Source organism: Monodelphis domestica, chromosome 3, assembly GCF_027887165.1.
Source record: "Monodelphis domestica isolate mMonDom1 chromosome 3, mMonDom1.pri, whole genome shotgun sequence".
Lineage (NCBI taxonomy): Eukaryota > Metazoa > Chordata > Mammalia > Didelphimorphia > Didelphidae > Monodelphis > Monodelphis domestica.
The window spans coordinates 19,621,700-19,642,246 of NC_077229.1; the positions used below are offsets into that span (position 1 = coordinate 19,621,700).

At 40.5% G+C, this 20,547-nt stretch overlaps 1 protein-coding gene across 7 annotated transcripts in view; it reads right to left on the reverse strand.

The window, feature by feature from the left end:
* OSBP2 (oxysterol binding protein 2) overlaps positions 1 to 20,547 on the reverse strand; it is a 384,108-nt gene that overhangs the window by 110,613 nt on the left and 252,948 nt on the right. The window contains exon 1 of one of the 7 annotated variants that reach the window (XM_056821480.1): positions 7,389 to 7,518. The exons of 4 other annotated variants lie outside the window; for them this stretch is intronic. In XM_056821480.1, coding sequence (XP_056677458.1) covers positions 7,389 to 7,485 — 97 coding nt within the window. In that variant the 5' untranslated portion in view covers positions 7,486 to 7,518. Of the gene's footprint in view, positions 1 to 6,602; positions 6,625 to 7,073; positions 7,231 to 7,388; positions 7,519 to 20,547 lie in introns of those variants that run through there. 2 more of the 7 variants (XM_056821481.1, XM_056821482.1) reach the window with 2 other exon arrangements.

The following is a 20,547-nucleotide window of genomic DNA, read 5'->3' on the forward strand; positions in this document are numbered from 1 at the left end:
CAGGGCCGGATCATTACCACCAAGAGTGACAGAAGAGTTGTCCTTAAGGAACCTGGATTGAATAACCAAAGTAGATTATGCATGGGAGGGCAGGAGCCATGCTACATATAACTTTAGATGGTAAAAATTTAGTACTTGCTGAATATCTAGAAATATGTTACCAGGTGACTAGAGTTATCCAGCACAAGCTCAACTGACATACCACAAATACAAATCTCAAAAATAATGCTGGAGACCTTAACCAAGATTGTGCTAGAATTGGGGCCACACAACTGTCCAGTCAAAACACTTAAAAACTGCCAAACCCTTCCCTACTTTCTAGCTATGAATAAATACTAAGTATCAGTTTCAAGAGAGAAGAGCAGTAAGAGCTAGGAAATTGGGGTTAACAGCTAGGAAATGTCCAAGGCCATATTTGAATCCTATCGTCAGGCCTGGCTCACTGAGCCACCTTTATGCCCCCAGATAAAACACTTTTAATAGATATTGCTAGACCCAATCCTCATCCCCAAACTGCATGGAATGGTGGCTTTTCAAATGTAGAGACCTAGCAGAGGATATCAAATCCTTTAGTAGCATCATCCCTTCTGTCCTTTATGCTACTGGCCTTGTAATTCGTATTGGGGTAACAATCCAGGAGGACATTGAATATAAGAGAAATAATAGCAAGATGACCACTTGTCCCAAGACAAGTAAGAACTCACTGAAAAAGATGAGGAGATAATGTTAGCAGCAAATAATTACCTGGACATAATAACTGAGCTACAAAAATTCAGAACAACATTGTAAATCTGTATCACTGTAATGAATACTCATCACCTCCTTATTGCATGGTATGAAATTCTCTCCAAATATAGAGCTGTGGCAGAAGAAGCCAAAACCACAGGTAGTAAGGAGAGCTTGAGGTCCATCCCTGTTTCCATGTCAGCTCTTCCTGGGAGCTACAATTTCTCAACACTCTCAGTGAGCCAATAAACAATGAGATGGTAGGTAACCTGAAACTGAGATTCAGTGACAAGAAAATCCATCATGGTATACACCTGTGCAAGAGTTTGACATAGAAGAACAATAGGGCAATACACCAACTTGTCTTAGAGTTATTTCTACTTGAATGCTATCAACTACAAAGATGAGAAGGAAGGAAAATAATCAATACTGATGTTTTGTGGTCTTCAAGTTCTCAGAGTTCTTTTACATCCATTCTCTTGTTTGAGTTTTACAATAATCCTAGGAAATAGGTGTTCTAATTATCTCCACTTTACAAAGAGGAATCTGAAGCCCACAAAGCTAATTAGCAGCTGAGATAGAATCTGATCCCTAGTTTTTCTGAGACCAGCCCTCTAATCATTATACCTACCTATCTACCAAATAACAAAAGTGAGATGCTTCCTGCCCTCAAGAAGCTAACTTTCTGCTGGGGGATACAACATAGAAGGGAATTACCAACAGATTCTCCAAATGTGCCCATTTGCAGGAGATAGTGTGCCAGTTAGTCAACAAGCCATTAAGTGCCAGGCATGTGGACAGTCAATTGCATCCAAACCCAACTTCTTCAATGAGATGCATGATTCTTTCAAACCTAGCAATCTCTTCAAGAAAAATTTCATGGACGAAAGATACTGACTCTCCATAAAAGTCCATGACATGCAATTAGGTGGCTAGTCTGCCAAGTACATACATGATTATGGATATCTAGGTAGGCACTACAGAGAGAAAGTAAGTTGGACCTAGAATTAAGTTGGAAGAAGACTGAGAACTGAATTGGATTTTGGAAGCTGTTCAGTGCTTTTCATCAGGTGAACCTGCCCCCCCCCCCCCAGTATGAAAACTCTTTTTACAACCAATTTTTGCTCAGTGATGCCATATCACTACAAATCTTGAAAGATCACAGTCTCTGAAGAACCAAGTTTAAGGGAAATATAAAGGGCAAAGGAGAAACAGAATAAACCCAAGGAAGGTTGCATTTTATTGTCAGGGATAGTCTAAAAGCAAAAAAATGAGATAAGGGGAATCACTGAGGAAATGTGTGATCAAAAGGATGGGTCACACACATGCTAACAGAGCTGGAACTAATACCTGGGCACCTCAAGTGTAGTGACGAAACCCAGGAAATGCAAGAAACGCATGGTGAATTTCCTCTAGGAAGGACTTCAGATGAAACAGGGATAAGAATCACACAGGAGAAGGCATGGATGAGTTGCAAACTTCACATCTGGAAGGAGAAGTCATATTAATGAGATCACAGATCCAATGCTGGACTCCTGAGGCACAGAGAAAGGAGTCTGCCCATGAGAATCTAGGACAAAATCAAAGAAGAGGCCTAGCTAGGATGAGTCTCATTCGTTATTAAAGAACAGGCCTTTCAATTCTACTGGGGGATGTTAAGTGAGATTTACTGGCTCAACATAGCATAGGATTATGAGATGAAATCTTCATGTTATGAACTCCCAAAGATTTTGTTAAAATGTGTCACCACAGCAGCTAGGTGGCTCATTGGATAGAGCCAGGCCTAGAGTTGGGAGGTCTTTAATCCAAATCTCGCCTCAGATACTTCCTAGTTGTGTGACCCAAGGCAAATCACTTAACCCCAACTGTCTAGTTCTGATATTTAATACCAATTCTAAGATGGAAGGTAAGGGTTAAAAATACCCCAAAGAGGAACAATTTTGATTTGAGAAAAACCAGTGCTTAATAAAGTTAGAAGAGCTAGGTCATAAGAGTAGAAAGAGACCTGGAATATTAGAACTGGAAAAAGACAGACTAAGGAAAGCCAGAGCTACCAGAGGCATTGTCATAATGATGATGATGACATCAGGCATTTATATGGTGCTTTAAGGCTCACAAAACACTCTTCATATGTTAGTTCATTTGATCCTCACAATAATCCTGGGATGTGGGTGCTATTATGATCACTATTTTGCAGATGAGGAAACTGAGGCCTACCAACATTGAATGATTTTGATTAAGGATCACAGAGCTAAGAAAAGAATCTGAGGCGGAATTTAAACTTGAGCCTTCCTAATTCCAAGTCCAGCTCTCTATCCACAGCCTCTCTTAGAGGTCTTTATTGGGAAGAGAAGGAGCTCTAGAGTCAGAGGCCCTGGGTTCAACGCTTTCTTCCTATGTGATATTGGGTTAGTCATTTAATCTAAGGGGATCACAAAGTGAAGAGCTGAAAGGGGGCTTAATTAAAAGTATCACATCTGATCTCTCACTTTACAGAGTAGTAAACTGAAAGAACTTGCCCAAGGTCCCATATCGAGTTAGGGTAGAGTGAGTTGGGTATTGAATCCAGGGCCTCTGCCTCCAGAACCACAATGAATTCTCCATTGGTAGATGCAGATTCTTCCCTGGGTCTTTGGTTCTTCATATATGGGATGGGGGAAATGCTTGAACAATCTTTAAGGTTCCTTCCAGATTGGATCTTCTGATCCCCCTATCCTCTACCCCCAACCCCAGGGCCCTATTTTCTTTGTAAGGAAACAGAGTCACCTCACCACAATTCCATGGAGAGTTGGTGGCCTGCCCAGGCTCAAATCCTAGTCTCTCAATTCCTAGGTCTGTATTTTTTCTTTTATACCATTGTTAACAAAAACATGGTACAAAGCGGAGAATAAACAAGACTTTCATAAATAGTAGCTATTTTCTCTCAACATTAAAAGCGTGTCACACATACACACACAAATTAAAATATCCTGCATTCCAACCTATGATGACACTGACACAAAAATCCAGGGGTTATTTCCGGTGATGCTACTGACCTGACTTGACACTCTACAAAAGCCAGCAAGAATCAGAGAAGATGCTGTCCCTTGTCAGTAAGAAACCATCAGTTTGCAGTACTGGGAACATGCTGTGCTAGCATGCAGAGATTAAGAATGGGTTAGTAGGAAATTTCCCCCCTCATCTTTTCCTACCATTTTGATTTCTTTCTTTGAGTTAGATGAAATGCAAACACCCTTCTAGCTGCAGCCCACTCTCAAAAATACATTGTATCATTCTATTTCAAGACAGTTTTTTTTAAGTACATGCTGGGATGGTCATAGTACATCAGCAATCTGGAAACCCATACTGTCCTCACATTGCCGTCAGCTGCCAGAGGCCCAAGTGATCATGCAAGGACAAAAAGGAAGCAAAATAATGTGAGCTTAGAGATGAGCACAGGCCTCTAAGAAAACTAGGCAAGGCCACTAACCCTTCTTAAATGTATTCAGGCAGCTGGAGTTGCAGAAGGAGCGAACGGATCCTGTCTCCCAGCAGCCCCTGCCCTTCATCCCCACAGCCGATGGCTCGCTGCTGGGGTTTAGCTCTACATTACTCTTGGTCTTAGGTCCTAGTCAGCAGCCGGCTCTGGGAGGCTGCTGCATCGGCACACTGACACTTCCACAGTGCACATTTCTAATCCTTGCCACATGCAGAGGCAGGCACAGTGCTCCACGCAACTCGCAGCATCCACCCGGCGGCCTGATTACCAGCATGCACTCGTGCACACTTCAATGCCTAAGTCAAGCCTTAACTCCATCAGTGCCGTACAGAGGGATTTTTCTCACCATGGAGCAGAAGGAAATATCCAGGGCTGTTCTAGGTAGGATTTTCCCAGAAGTTCTCCAAAGGGCTAGTATTTCTCTAAGGGAGGGAAAAGTACACATATATACATATATTATATATGTCTATGAATACTCATACTCACATACACACACACATACAAATATTTGACAGGAGATAATGACAAAGCAGGTTAAAACCTGGGCAATAGATGCTGACTACTGGGTATTCTTTAAAGACTCATGTTTCAATATAGAAATGAAAACCATGCTGGGAACATTTCTGTAGCATGTGGGAAGGAGGGATTGAAGGAGGGAAGTGAAGGAAAGAGAGAGGAACCAGAAGCTCTTGTTCAGAGAAATTGTGAATTTTAAAGAGAAAGCCCAGGTGATATGCAGTTCCCATCCCCAACCACTTTTGTCTTTCATTGAATAATTTTGACCTAAGATCCTAGTACCTGAGGAGGTCAGACAAAAATAAAGATCTCATCTGTACAAAACATTTGTAACAGTGCTTTTGTGGTAGTGGAAGAATTGGAAACCAAGTAGATGCCTGATGAGGCAGAGCAGTACAACAGAAAGATTCTAGGAATCTGGGTTCAAATGGTGTTCCCTGTCGTTTGTATGTGACACTTCAGGCAAATCCCTATCCCTCAGAATTTCAGTTCCCTCCTTTTTTGAGGAGGATGGACTCAAAGGCCTCCAACACCTGTTTTAGCATTTCTCACATTCTCTGTATTAAGAGGGTTCCCAGAGTAACCATTTCATCACTCCTCCCCCTCCCTGGCTATAGGACTTCATCTAGGCCTCTGGGTCCCCTCCCTTTTCCCTTCTACTCCCACTTTTCAACTTCTCCCCCATTAAACTAGAAACTCCTCGAGGGCAGGGCTGTATGCTTATGCTTAACACAGTGCCTGGCACAAAGTTGGCATTTAATAAGTTTCAACAGACTAGCTCTGATTGGAAGATAACTAAAGAAGTGGAAATAACATGAATATGATGGAATATTATGCTACAAGAAATTACAAATAAGAATTGAGAGAAACTTGGGAAGATGAACACGAACTGATACAGAATAAACAGATCCAGAAAAACATTCTGGGTAATGACTTCACAACACTGCAAAAAGAAAGGACTTATAATAAAGGACTTATAATAAAGGCCCTAGGAATTATAGTGACAAAAGTTGGCCTAGAAAAAAAGCTTAGAAAATGCACCTCTTCACTGAAAGGGGGAGGAGTGGATTATGAGTGTAGAATACTGCCCATACTGCTGATATGTTAATTATGGCAAACTTCATTTATTCTAAGACTCCTAACAAAAGAAGGTTTTCTGGATGGCAGTGGGAACTATGAGCTAAAATAAAAAGTGAAAACAAACAAACAAACAAACAAAAAGCATCAAATAAAATGTTCTTAAGAAAAATGGGGACAGCTAGGTAGCTCAGTAGATAAAGAGCCAGGCCTAGAGATAGGGAAGTCTACCTGAGCAAAGAATAACCCCATTTGCCTCACTCTTACTACTCTTCTGCCTTAGAACCAACACAGTATTGACTCTAATATGGAAGGTAAGGATTTTTAAAAATAGGAAAAATGCTTGATGAATGGAATGCTATAAATAGGTGAGGCAATTTTATTTCACCACTGAGTCTGGCTCTGAGCCCGATTTGGCTGAACATCCTTAGTCACAGGCTGATGTTGCCCAAAGTGGAAAGGGACAGTGGTCCTTTTTAGCTTCCTTTGATGCATCAATAGAAGCATCTGGCCTAACTCTCTCATTTGACAGAGGAGGTAAATGAGGTCAAGGGAGAGGGACTTGCCCAAGGACCCAGAGCCAATTTATGGCAGAGGTAGAACTAGAATCCAGGGCCCCTAACTCTCAGCCCTTCTCTCTGCCTATGGCTGAGAACCATATCTACATCATCCCTCCAACTAGAATATATATATATATATATTCTTATATGTGCGTGTGTGTGTGTGTGTATGTGTGTGTGTGCGTGCATGTTCCCTGCCTGCCGAGCCTATCCTTAATTATCTTTGCATCTCCCTCTTGGCCTACCTAGCATAGGATTTGCCCCAAGTGGATACTCAGGAAACACCGAGAGGAATCAAACCAGAGGCTTTAAGATGAGAGCACTAGAGCTTCCTGCTCCCCAGCCCAAGTCTTGCAGCCATCATTGAGAGGTCATTCTGTAGAAGGAGTCCATTCCCTTAACCATCACCATGTGGATAAGAAAGTCCTGGAAACAGATCACCAACCTCATATCCAGCCTAGCCCTCACATCCATCTTCCAAGGAAATGATCCTTGTGGAGACAGGGCTAGCCATTCCCACCAACTGTCAACTGCCACCCCCATCAGAAGGTAAGCAAGCCCAGCTGAACAGAGCCAGGCCCCTTGAGGAAGATGAAGGAGATAGCATGTACCAAGCAAATTAATCCCACCACTACAACCTTGATCACTATGCCCCTGAAGACTCCAGTAAAGAGAGCTCAGGATCTTGAACCCAAGATCTTTGGGAACATCCATACCTCTCGAATTAAAAAAACTTGCTTGCGTCCTAGTCTTCAGAGCCATCATCCAGGAAAGCAACTCCTGTGGAGAAGGTCCTGGTCATTCCTACCAACTGCCAACCAACTGCCACTTACAGAGCAGACAAGCAACTGAAGCAACCCTTTGAGGGAGAGAGAAGGTTCTAGGCAGGGTAGACCACCACTACTCTGACCACCATCTCTCCTTAGACTCTGAAAAATAACAAATCAGGACCCTGAACCCCAGAACCTTGAGTGGCAGTGCCCCCCCAAAACCACTAGACCTGCTTTCCACCCTGGTCCTGAAGGGCTTACCTTCCTCACCACTGCCACCAGCAAGATTGTAGATGAAGGAAACTTGGGAGTGAAAGTACCTTTTAGTTCTGCTTCTACCCCAGTCTCTACAGCCCATTGTCAAAGGAAGCAATCTCTGGGAGAAGGGACAAGCCATCCCCACTGATTGACAACTAACTGCCACCCACAGGGAAGGCAAGGCAGCTTATCTGAAGCAGTCAGGAAGATGCAGAAAGTAGTAAGGGCTAAGCAGGTCAAATTATCATCACCTTAACCACCACCAAGCCCCCTTAGGTTCTGATGCAGACAGCTCAGGACAAAGAACTCAAGAGACTTTGAAATAGTCATGTATCTAGCCCAATGCCTTCAACCACCATCTTGGGAAGCCATTTCTGGGGAGATGCAGCCTGGCCCTGCAGGGGCTGTGGCCATCGCTACTGAAGACCTAGAATGGAAGGTTTTTTTTATACTAAGACTTGGCCCTGTCAAATAGTTCAACACACATACTATGATTTTATCAGTGAAAACGATGTTTTAGGAGAGGCATGTCATCTCCTTTGCTGTTGCTCCCTAAGGACTATGGGACCTTTCCCTCTGACTTAGAGATGAAGCTTTCCATAGGTATTGTCTTCCCCCAATTAGAACATGAACTCCTTGAGAGTACGGGCTATTTTATTTGGATCCCTAGCACTAAGCAAAGTGTCTTGGGAATAATCATTGATTAATCAATACTTTTTTTGTTCATTCATTTCTTCATTCATTCATGGCAGGAACCTCAGCAAAGAACCTGGTGGAATAAATATATTTCAAATAAAATGTGCCAATAGGTGTAAGTGCTCAGATTAATTAAATCATTTAGTCTAGATGTTTTCAAAGCATCTGAAACAGATATATGTCTTCCTAAATGATTCAAGATTATGGTATGTAAAAACCCTATCTTTTTTTCTAGGATACTGAACAATTGAAACTTTTGGATATTATCTTGGGAGACTCTCTTGCTATGTATAAATCTCAGTAACCTTAAGAACAGGGGGAAAGGTCTCATATTTTCCAAAGTATCCACAGCAGCACTTTTGTGAAACAAAAAACCCCCACAAAATCTACTGGGAAATAAATGACTGAACAAATATCAATAAAATGTAACAAACGGAATATTACTATGTTATAGAAAAAAGTCCAACAGACAAGGAAATTAGATAAACTTGAGAAGATAGGCTTGAATTGATAGAGTTCTCTTTGCTCAGCCTTTTCCAATTTTTCTATTAACCAACCTTCCCTCCTTTTTACTCTGTTCTCCGAGTCTTCTTGACACTGCTTTGACATTCTCTTCCTCCTACTTGTTGAACCATTCCTCATCCATTCATGAAAGTAATCCAGTGCTCTCTCTTGAGAGACTCATAACTTTTTTCTGTATAAAACCTCTCCCACCTTGGTGCCTTTGGACAGATTGTCCTCTTTTCTAGAACACTCTTCCTCTTTGAATCCTACCTCCTCTTCAGTGTGTTCATTTCAAGTGTTGGATTCTTCAGAGGGCCTTTCTTAACACTGCCAGGTGTTAAGAGTCCTCTTCAATCAATCAATTCTTATTTGATATAGACACTATATGTGATATTTTTTCCCTCTAGCCAAGGGCTTCTTCATCTGGGATCTATGAACTCTTTTAAATATATTTATATATTTTTTAAATTTTGTTTACTATTTCCCCAATTACATATAGAAATTTTAGCATTTATTTAAAAAAATTTTGAGTTTCAAGTTTTCTCCCTCACTCCTCCCCGACCCCTTGAGAAGGCAAGCAATATGATACCAATTATACATGTGAAGTCACATAAAACATTTCTATATTAGCCAAGTTGCAAAAGAAAACACCCACACCCACACGCAGACATAAACAAGAGAAAGTAAAAAATAGTATGTTTCAATCTATATTTAGACTCCATCAGTTCTCTCTTTGGAGGTGAATAATGAGCCTTTTGGAATTGTCTCGGACAATTCTGATGCTGATAATAGCTAAGTCATTCATAGTTGATCATTCTTACAATATTGCTGTTATTGTGTACTGTTCTATTGGTTCTGCACCCTTCCCTCTGCATCAGTTTGTATAAGCCTTCCCAGGTTTTTCTGAACCCATTCTTCTCATCATTTCTTACAGCAAAATAGTATTCTATAACAATCATGCACATTATTGCATGCACACAACAATTGATGCACATTAACTTGACTTCCAATTCTTTGCCACCACAAAAAGAGCAGTTAGATATTTTTATACAAATAACTGTTCCCCTCACCCATTAAAAAAATCTCTTTGGGATATCGACCTAATGGTGGTATTAATGAGTCAAAGAATAATCCTATGGGTTATGACAACATATACCTATAGCTAGCTTTAAATCCTGACACTCAACACTTAACAAAATGATATGTGGCCTTGAAAAGTCAGTTCAATCCACCTCTAAGCCTCAGCTTTCTGACTTATGAAATGGTAATAATAAAACAGGAGCTATCTACCAAAATTCCATCAATATTTTAAAATTCAACTCAATTTGACAAACACAGGTAGCTGTTATGTGTTGGGCATTGAGGAATCCAAGATGAAAACTAAGGCTCATTCCTAAAGATGATACAACCCATTTTTGGGGAATGGGTGATTGTAAAACTATCAGACACTTTAGAAATGTGAAAAAAACTAGAAAGTTCTACTGTGTTGCTCTAGAAGGGAGAATTAAGTCTTAGTAGAAAGTGATGGAGAGGCAGGTTTCTGCTCAAAAAAAAAAATGAAAGAACAGAAGCTGTCTGGCTAGGGGAACAGGAGAAGTTTCTGGCCATTAGAGTTACTTGAGCCAAAGCTTGTAAGCATTCCTCAGGTATGACTTGGGGGGGGGGGGGTTCTGCACCTGACAGGACACTGGATGAAATCCCTCCCTCTTTTCTGATTTTGTATCCCATTCCTCTAGAGCTGAAGTGGTTTGAGGAGAGAATTCAAGGGAATGAGGAGGGGTAGAAGAGGAGAGGTGGGGAGAGGGGGAAGGGAGATGCATTACAGAACAGATTCTTTTTTATTAACTGCAGCCTCCTGCAAAACTCAACTTTCTGGCATAACTCTTCTCCACAAGATACTCTGGAGGGCTGGGGCTCCTTCATATCCTACACACTGTTGTGAGAAAAGAGCTTCAGACATTTCCTGCTTGGGTGGCAGGATTACTGAAGAAATAACAGGCAAGAAGAAATGTTCCTACCCTAAGGTATCATGGATCATGTTTAACTATTACTTAAGCTAGAGAAATAACAACTTAGAAAAGAAAATATGAAGGGAGCTCATAATAGATCACTGAGCTTCCCCTGAATATGTTACCAGGACCAGATGAACTTCGATTCATCTAGCACACAGTAGACACTTAATTTTTTGTGCAATCAACTTGAAGGACCAGCAGATGTGGCTTTGGGGACTGTGAAGATTGGATTTGGCTCCCCCCTGATTATAACAATGAAGGTACTTAGCTCTTCCTTGATTGTGAAGATTAAATTGTAATCCCCTGTCTATTTTTAGATTTTAATGCCTCAAAATGTAAGTACAGTACTTAAAGTTGAGTATGGAGATCTACCCATTTTGGATTTTAACCACAAAAAGGCATGAACACCTACTTCATACACTGAGTGGGAGGTCTGTGACCCATGTGTGAAAGAGTAGGCAGTCCTGGAGTGGAGCATAGGCTGTGATTGATAGATGTAAAAATTTAGAGGAAGTGATACAAGAGAAAAGGGTCTGTAAAAGTGGAAACAGAGACACACAGAGTCACTTGGAGTGAAGACACACTTGAAGGAAGTCACCTGGAGTGAAGAGAGACTTGGAGTGAAGAGGGACACTTGGGAGTTTGAAAGAGACACGCTGATAAAGAATCTCCTGATTGAACATGGTGAGTGTACATGGTGAGTCTAAAGGCTGGCTTTAGTAATTCATTTTTGGGATTTAGTAATTAAATTCCTGGTGACCAACTAAATATATTCATAAAATAAACCATAAAACTAACAGGACTATTGTCAGTGATCTTCAAAAAACCACAGAGAATAGGAGAACTGGTGAAGGGAGAGGGTTCTGACTTTTACAAATGTTAGACGAGAATTTGAAAATGGCTAGCAAGACTCACCTCAAATCCTGACACAATCCTAAGTCATTTCAAAAAGTCTTAGTGAATACATAGGAAAGCAAATAATGTTTGAAAGGGAAATCCAGCCTTAGAGAGGCTGTGCAAGCCAAATCGCATTTCCTCTTTTCACAGAGGCCCTGGATCAGCAATCCAGGGCAGCACAGATGTAGTTTCTTGATATTCTAGCAAAGCCATAGGCAAATATCTGCTGTTATTTCATCTCACTGTCCCCTCACTCCCTTCTTTGGGCATGGGCTATTCCAGACCCTTTTCCTGATGCCTAGAAACCTGCTGTGTCAGAGGAGCTTTCCCTGCTTGAGAGCCAAGACTGTTTTTGTTTCTGTTTGAGCTTTTGTTTGTTTGTTTGTTCCCAGTGTTTACTACAATGCCTCACACAGAGTATTTATAAAGGCATTATGGATTTGACTTCCCCCTTGTCTTACCCTTGTGACCTGCCCTACCCCCAAACTATCTAGAAACAGGCAGAAAGAAGACCCACTGTTACTGGGCTTGTACTCCCCCAAACCACACCTTTTCATTCCCATCACTGTTGGACAGACTTGTCCCTCTTCTCCTTCCCCACAGCCAGGACCACCCAGAACCCCTGAAGGCTACTGACAGCTCTGGAAAGGTGAGGGTAACCCATGTTATGCCTTCCCTTGAGACGAAGGATTACCAGAAATTACCACAGCCCTTAACACTAACTCAGTAGGTCCTTCAAGCCTGAGATTCAGTCCTGTCATTAGTGTTCCTTGGGAACTGTCATCTGACCTCCAATTAGAATCCTGGAACCTGATAGGCCACTGCACTATTTGGGCTCCTGGGTTTTTCCAGCTGGTCCTGCAGTTTCCTTTTCTTTTAGGTATTATTTCCTCCAATTAGAGTGGGAACTCTTGATCAAGAAGATCCTGAGTTCAAATCTAGCCTCAGGCATCTATTAGCTCTGGGACTGGATCAGCCACCTCTGTCTGCCTCAGTTTCTTCATCTACAAAATAGGGTTAATAGTACCTGCTTCAAGGTTGTTGAAAGGAAAAAATGAGGTAATATCTGTAAGGTCTTTGCAAACCTTAAGGAGATGTATGATTGCTAATAATTATGATTATTTATATGCTTAGTACTTATTGCAGTGCTTAGCAAACAGTCAACACTTTAATACCCATTATTGATTCTTTCAGTTACCAGTTTCCATCCCACTTCTTTCTGGAGGTAGGAAGTCCCTAGGTATAGAATACTGAATTTATCTTTAGACTTTTTCAGTGTTTTTGGTCAGTTTTGTGGATTTTTTCCCTCTTCCTCTTTTTTTTTTCTTAACAAAAAAGTATTTGTTATATGGGATAGGTCTCTGATGGGGGTAAAGAAGAGATGCTGTCTATAGACTGGCTAGTCTGAGGTGTTCAGTAAGCAGTTGGTGAGGAAAGATTGGGGGTCAGGAAAGAGGTTCAGGCTGGATAAATAGATTTGAGATGAACCTATGGGCACTGATGAAATCAGCAGGTGAAGCATCGAGAGAGAAAAGACCACAGGCCAGACCCTGAGGAACAACCTCTAACGAGGGGTTGTGAACCTGGGGGAAGAGTCAGCAAAGGAGACTGAGATGGAGTAACTGAATAAGTAGAATAAGAAGGAAAAGTCAGTGTAATGAAAACCTAGAGAGGAAGGAATATAGAGGACAAGAGGCTGATCAAGAAGTGGCAAGACTAAATTAAAAATCCTATTGATTTGGCAATTAGGAGACCATTGGTAGTTTTTGAGAGAATGGTTTCGATAAAATCAGAAGACAGCCTAAATTGGGATTTAGAAGAGAATGAACAGAGAGGAAGTGAAAGTACCTCTACTAGAGGATTTTCTCAAGGAATTTAGTCAGAAAGAGAGGAGAGTTATAAGGGAATGTAAGGATTTTTTAAAGACTAAAAGACAAAGGCTTTTTGAAATACTAATCTAAGAGTTGAAAATAAATACAAAAAGGTAAAAACAAATAAACAATCATAAAGGACTAAACAGGATAAAAGCTTTAAATTCTAACAGAGGAAGATGATATATATTGTTTGTTGTTCAGTTGTTTTCTCATGCCTAATGTTCCATGACCTAATTTGGGTTTCTCTTGGCAAAGAACCTGGAGCAGGTTGCCATTTTCTTCTCCAGTTCATTTGACAAATGAGAAAACTGAGGCAAATATGGTTAAGTGGCTGGCTCAGAGTGACAGCTACAATGTGTCTGAGGCCAAATTTGAATTGAGGAAGATGAAATCTTCCTGACTCCAGGCCCATTACTCTAACCTTTGAATTACCTGGCTTCCTAGATGATATACATTTCCCTTAAAACCTTAATATTGGGGGTAGCTAAGTGGCATAGTAGATAGAGTATCATCAATCTTGGAGTTTGGAGGACCTTGGTTCAAATCTGATCTCAGATGCTTCTTAGCTGTGTGACTCTGGGCAAGTTACTTAACCCCAATTGCCTATCTCTTGCCCTTTTGTCTTAGAGTTGCTACGAAGACAAAAAGTAAGAGTTAAAAAACCAAACTCTTATTAACATTAGGGTTTCTAGAGAGAATAAGATGGAAGGCCTTGAAGTGGCTATATTCATATTATTAAATATGACAATAACTAATATTTCTATATGCACAATACTTTACATGTTATTTCATTTGATAGCCAAAGCAAACATGTGAGGTCTCCATTTTACAGATGAGGAGACTAAGGCAAATAAAATGACCTGCCCAGGGATATTTAACAAGTGTTTGTTTCTCAAGGTAAGATTTGAGTTTTCTGGCTCCCAGATCAACAATCTTACCTACTATTGCACCTTGGTGTCAATTTTGTAATGTTTTGATAGAAGATAGGAAGATATAGAAGATAGTTTTGATAGAAGAAAGGAAGATAGAAAGAGGATAAAAAAGGATAGGAGAAATTATCTCATCACATCATCAGGCACGAAAGCAGAAGACTGTACAAACAAGGAGAAAGGGAAGGGGTGGGAGGAATGGAAGGTACTTGAACCTCACTTTCATCTGAAACTGTCAAAGGAATAAAGAATACAGATACCACCCAGTTGGTAGGAAAACTGAATTCTTTCAAGAGAGGAAAAGGAGATAAAGAGGAGGGAGGGAAGGAGAACAGGAGGAAGATAAGATCATCAAGGTTTTGGTGATAAGCAAAACAAATTTAAAACACAGATCTGAAGAGGGACCTGTATCTGAACTTGGTGGAGGAAGAGCAAGAAGGGATTAATTATATGAAATTTAAAATGTGGACAAACAAAACCAATGCAGTTAAAATCAATAGGGAAGGGGGCAGCTGGGTAGCTCAGTGGATTGAGATCCAGGCCTAGAAATGGGAGGTCCTAGGTTCAATTCTGGCCTCAGACACTTCCCAGCTGTGTGAACCTGGGCAAGTCACTGAACCCCCATTGCCTAGTCCTTACTACTCTTCTGCCTTGGAACCAATACACAGTATTGATTCCAAGACGGAGGTACGGGTTTAAAAAAAAAATCAACAGGGAAGTAGTGATTACTGAGAGAAAATCTTTATTGTTAAGTTTCTCTGAAAAAGGTCTCATTTTTTCCGAGATTAAAAAAAAAAAAGGTTATAAGAATTTATGGGACATTACCCAATTGACAGTCAAAGGATATGAACAGGCAAGTTTTCAGAGGAAAAAAATCCAAGTTATCAAAAACTATACAAAAATGTTCCACGTCACTAAAAATAATTGAAATGCAAATCAAGTTAAAATCAAATTAAAACTTTGTGCCCTTCAGATTGGCAAAACTGACAGCATCCTGGATCCATAATTCCCCTCCCCTCCATAATAGTACACTGCTTCTTTAATTTATAACCCAATATGGACATCACACCTGTTTAAAAAAATCTATTTTTAATTGAAATTTCCCACCAAGTGCCTAAATTATTGGTTGGGATTCTCTAGCACCTTCACTGACATGAAATCTGTCCCATGGTCTCAGTTTCTATAAGCATTTCTTAAACATGTACCACAAGCAGAGTACTGCTGTTCAGTGTCAGTCATTAAAGAAACAAAGATCAATTGAATGTTATTGCAGCAAAGGACTTTATAAGATTATCAAGTCAATTCTATTATTTTACAGAGGAAGTGAAGATCCTGAATGAGGAAATAACTTGACCAAGATCACATAGTAAGAACACAAAAATATACCTATCCACAATTCTAAGATTAGTCACATGGAGGCTTTCCGTGAATCAAAGATCTAACTTGTATATAAACACATGTGTGTATACATATATGTGTATGTATATATGCAAAATATATACACACATACACACACATAAATAAATATATAGATATATATAAAATGCATGTGTTTAAGGGAAACCAGCATTAAAGATAGGTACAGTAACTATTTGTGGATTAATGGTCCAACCATTTTGGTTGGATCATGCTAAAAAATTGCTTAAAATATCCATGCAACACTTTGATCCAGAGACTCACTTTTTAGGTATGAACCCTAAAGAAGTTAAAGACTAAAAAGGGAGTCCCAGATACACCAAAATAGTCATAGCAATATTTCTGTGGTAGCAAAGAACTGAGGCAAAGTAGATATAGCTATTGATTGGGAAATGGATAAATAAGCTGTTATATATGAATGTAATACTACTGTGCCATATAGAACAAAGAAGGTGAAGAACTATATGAAAAATGAGATTTATGCAAAATGAATAATGTAGAGCCAACCCTGCCCCAACCCCACAAACACTGTAAAAATGGAAATGGAAATAATGACAAAATTATATATTATAATTATATTATATTATATATTATATATATTTATATATTATATATTATATTATATTATATTATATATAAAATTATAAAATTAAATGCTATGTAATTAAAATTAAAAAAATTAAAATAAGCAAGTTTGGCCTCAGAGAAGAAATAGGGAAGTGTTCCTCTTTCCTTTTCATGCAGAGGTACCAAGGTGTTGATCCCTATTTTATAGATTTTATAGATCCCTATTTTTATAGAGTTTGGCTATGAGTCTGACATTGGTGAATTTGCCAGACTTGGCTAATGTTTGGATTAGTTTTGCTGTACTGCTTTCTTTTAAACTCTTACCTTTTGTCTTAGAATTAATACTAAGTATCAATTCCAAGGCAGAATAGTTTATGGTCTAGGCAATTGAGGTTAAGTGACTTGTTCAGGGTCACACAGTGAACTGCTTATTTTCTTCTTTCTCTGTTTTCAAGGGATGGTTTGATAGGTGGAGATGGGAGAGGGATAGATTTGAAAATGGTTTTCAGATCAATAAATGGTAAAAAAAAAATAAACCAATATTAATAGAAGATTCAAAACAGATTTTTAAAAAACCTACCACTGTATTACATAGTAAGATTCAAATGGTATCTTTTCCTTTAGCTTCAGAAGTAAATTGGAACCCAACTAAATTATTAAGGAGGTTTTAACTATCAATAAAAATAAAATAATAAAAAAAAATAAAAAAATAAAAATAGTGGCAGCTTCTATCTTATTGAAAATCCCCAAATCCCCTTCGAAACATAATATTTTATGTTCTATCATTCTAAGGCCTTTTCTAATGATATTTTATCAAAATGATAAGGGCCTCCTTCAGGTCTGACATTCTACAAGTCTTGTTTTACAGCCCTGTTATTCTTGGTTCTAAGAACAATAGAACTGGAAGGGATCTATGTTTATGTTCTAAGATCTTTAAAGCAAAATCTCAGTGTTCCTAAATGTAACCCAGGCTTTGTAAACATTTTAAAAACCAAGAAACATGATTCAGTTATATAAAATATGTTAATGATTTCAATAATAATAATGATTTAATGATCAATGATTCTAGAACCAAACAAAGTAGGATATATTAGAGGCCCCTCTCACACCATAGTATTACACATCTTTACTGCAAAGCTCCATAACTCTTAGAACAGAATTTAATCTTTTAACTTACTGAAAAAGAACTCAACCAGTTTGGCATGTGAATTTCAGACATGTCAAACCAAAGCAAAAAGACAGTTCTCAAAACTGACCTCCATTTCTCACTGACACTCAATTGATGAAATGTTAATATTTTTAAATAAAAAACTAAGTGGCCAAAAGGGTAAAAAGCTGGCCAAAAAGATCAGTCTGGCAAATGAGTTGATTCACCTTCCTTTACTTTGAAAGGTTAAGAAGGGATCATGTTCTCTCTTTTTCTTTTTCCCCTGGTACTTTCTTCTGCAAACTGGAACATAATAAACAGGACAGATCTCCTAAGCCATTTGATTTACAAGAGATATTTAATAGAATCTTGGTCTTTATTTTTGCCAGCACTGCAGCACTATGTAATTCTCACTAACTCTAGAACCAGTGTATAACCTTACAAATCTTTTCAATTTCATTTCCATTATTCAGTATCTTGGAATCCTCCAAGAAATAAAAGATGGTCCCTACCAGAATCTTCAGTGAACTCAAATTGCATTTCCCAAATAAGATGACATGGAAATTACAGCTCTTAGGACCTTTTAGAATGAAGTTTCATTCACATTTACCTAGTTGGAACCAATGTCCCTTTTGCCCTGGAATATGCTTCAGTTTAACATCTTCATTGCCCCTACTAGATAAGAGGACCCTTCCTTCCTTCTTTTCTCCATTGGCCCCAACCCACTCAACCCACTGTCTGACCAGTAGAGTACAAACAATAGCATTCTGAGTTCCTATCTGTGAGTCTGACCTTGCCAGGTGATGGAGATGGGGACCGCACTCTGGTGGGTTCGGAGGCAGAGGTGACCCATGAAGTTTAAACACATCTCCCCCCCTGGCCGGATGCTCCAAGATAGGAGGGGGCAGCTTTGGGGGGACTTGGGGGGGTCAGGGCTTCTCTGGTTGTGCAGCTTCCCAGTGTGACCCAGAACTGCTTACTCAGAGGCTGGAAGCCCGGCACGAGAATCTCTTTTCCTATGGCAGATACCACTCAGAGTTTTAAAATCACCTTTTCGTGCTGAGAAAACACAGACACACAAACACAAACACACACAGTCACTCACACACACTGGTAGGGAACAGTGTCTACTTCCCAGTTCCCAGATCTAACTGTGGGAATCCAAGTGCTCCCCCCTCCACCCCACCACACAGCCCGCAATTCAAATGTCTCAGCCAGGACTGGAGAAATGGGTGGGGAAAGTATTTGCCTTGAAGCCTTTCTAATATTTGTGAACCCTTCAGCTCCTAAAACATGGCCTCTATCCAGTGATAACCAGGGACAGTGTGGAGCTACTCTGGAACCAGTCCTTTGTACTGAGATGGTGAAAGGTACCCCCACCCCATATAATCCTAGCCCAGGGACCAAACCTGTCTGGAGAAGCCCTGAGGGCATCATTCCCTTTGCTCCCAGCTGACCCTGGAAGCAGCAATATGGCACTCTAGTCCCTGGGGTTTATGAGAGACTTGGCATCTTTGTGCCCCGACTCCCCACCTCGATGATCCCCACTACCCCAAACCTTACAGAACTAGAAATGAGATGGATGGAAGAAGCAAGAAATATTCTCCTGCCTCCTTCCATTCACCACCCCCCCCCCCGCCCCCACTCCATATGCCTGCCCAATCTTTGCTGGGACTCACCAGGGGAGGGGCTCCTGGGTTAGGGGCTGGTTCAGATTCAGGGGCTACAGAGGCTCTCTCTCAGCTGCTGCTGCCAAACCACTGCTGCCTCATCTAATCCCCGCCCTCAGTCCATTCTGCTGCCGTGCTGAGGCAGGGGGAGGAAAGACGAGTAATCTCCGGCCTCGATCAGTTGGCTGCAGCTCCAAGTACCCCTCCTGGGCCAAGGACAAGCTGCTGCTGGGATGGGCAGGGCAGCAGAACCCAGCTCAGCACCATGGACAGCTGCCAGCTCAGAGGCTAGAGACACACCACCCCCCTCAATTCCTCAAGCAGCTTGCACTCCCAGCCAGCTTAAAGGCTCCCACACTCCCCCGCCCTTCCCTGTCACAACCAACAGGGCAAAGATACCACTCTCCAATTATTCGTGTCTCTTTTCCCTTGACCAAAGTTTTCCTCCCTCCTAGTCCCCCCTTCCTCCAAGTTGTATTCCCTCACTCCCATCCCTAAATAGCTTTTACCCCCCCCCCCAAAAGGCCACAGAAAAAGCACTTTTTGCCAATTTGAACACTAGCTCCCTGAAGTAGGAACCCAGGGCTCCCCAGGGTTTAGGAAAATCATATATCTTCTACCACAGAGCTGCCCTTATTCTCAGAGGCACAATGCAAGACTTAAAATCCCATAGTTCCAGTTACCAAAAATTCAATACTCTATCTTCAAAATTAGTGAGAAAAAAGAAAGACTTGCCGGAGTCCCATGGGAAAAGAAAAAGCTACTACTACCTGCCTTGAGAATCTTCTTTTTTTTTTAAACCCTTACCCCCTGTCTTGGAGTCAATACTGTGTATTGGCTCCAAGGCAGAAGAGTGGTAAGGGCTAGGCAATGGGGGTCAAGTGACTTGCCCAGGGTCACACAGCTGGGAAATGTCTGAGGCCAGATTTGAACCTAGGACCTCTCGTCTCTAGGCCTGGCTCTCAATCCACTGAGCTACCCAGCTGCCTCCGAGAATCTTCTGTTTAAGCAATGACATTTCTTCAACCTGGGATGTTGAGAGGATTATCCAATTGAAATGAAGCCTCAAACCCATGAACACTGAAGACTGGTGATGAGCAGCAGTGTATATCAGAAATTCTCTCTAATTTGGGTGGCAAGTTAGTAGTGTGGCAGAATCTCAGTCAGGGGAGTTCCAAGGAGTTCCAATCCTACTCTGCTACATACTATTTATGACCTTGGTAAAAATTCTTTAATCTTTCAGGACTTCAGTTTCTTCATCTGGAAAATGGTTGGGATTAGATTCAATTATCTCCTAATATCCCTTTCAGCTCTAAATTTGGAATTAACTAAGTAACACTACCTAGAAAAGAGAATATCAGCAGAGTTTGGAGTATCCTTAGAATCAGATTTATAGACTGTTAGAGCCATGAGACCTCCAATTGCCTCATTTGACAGATGAGGAAAGTAA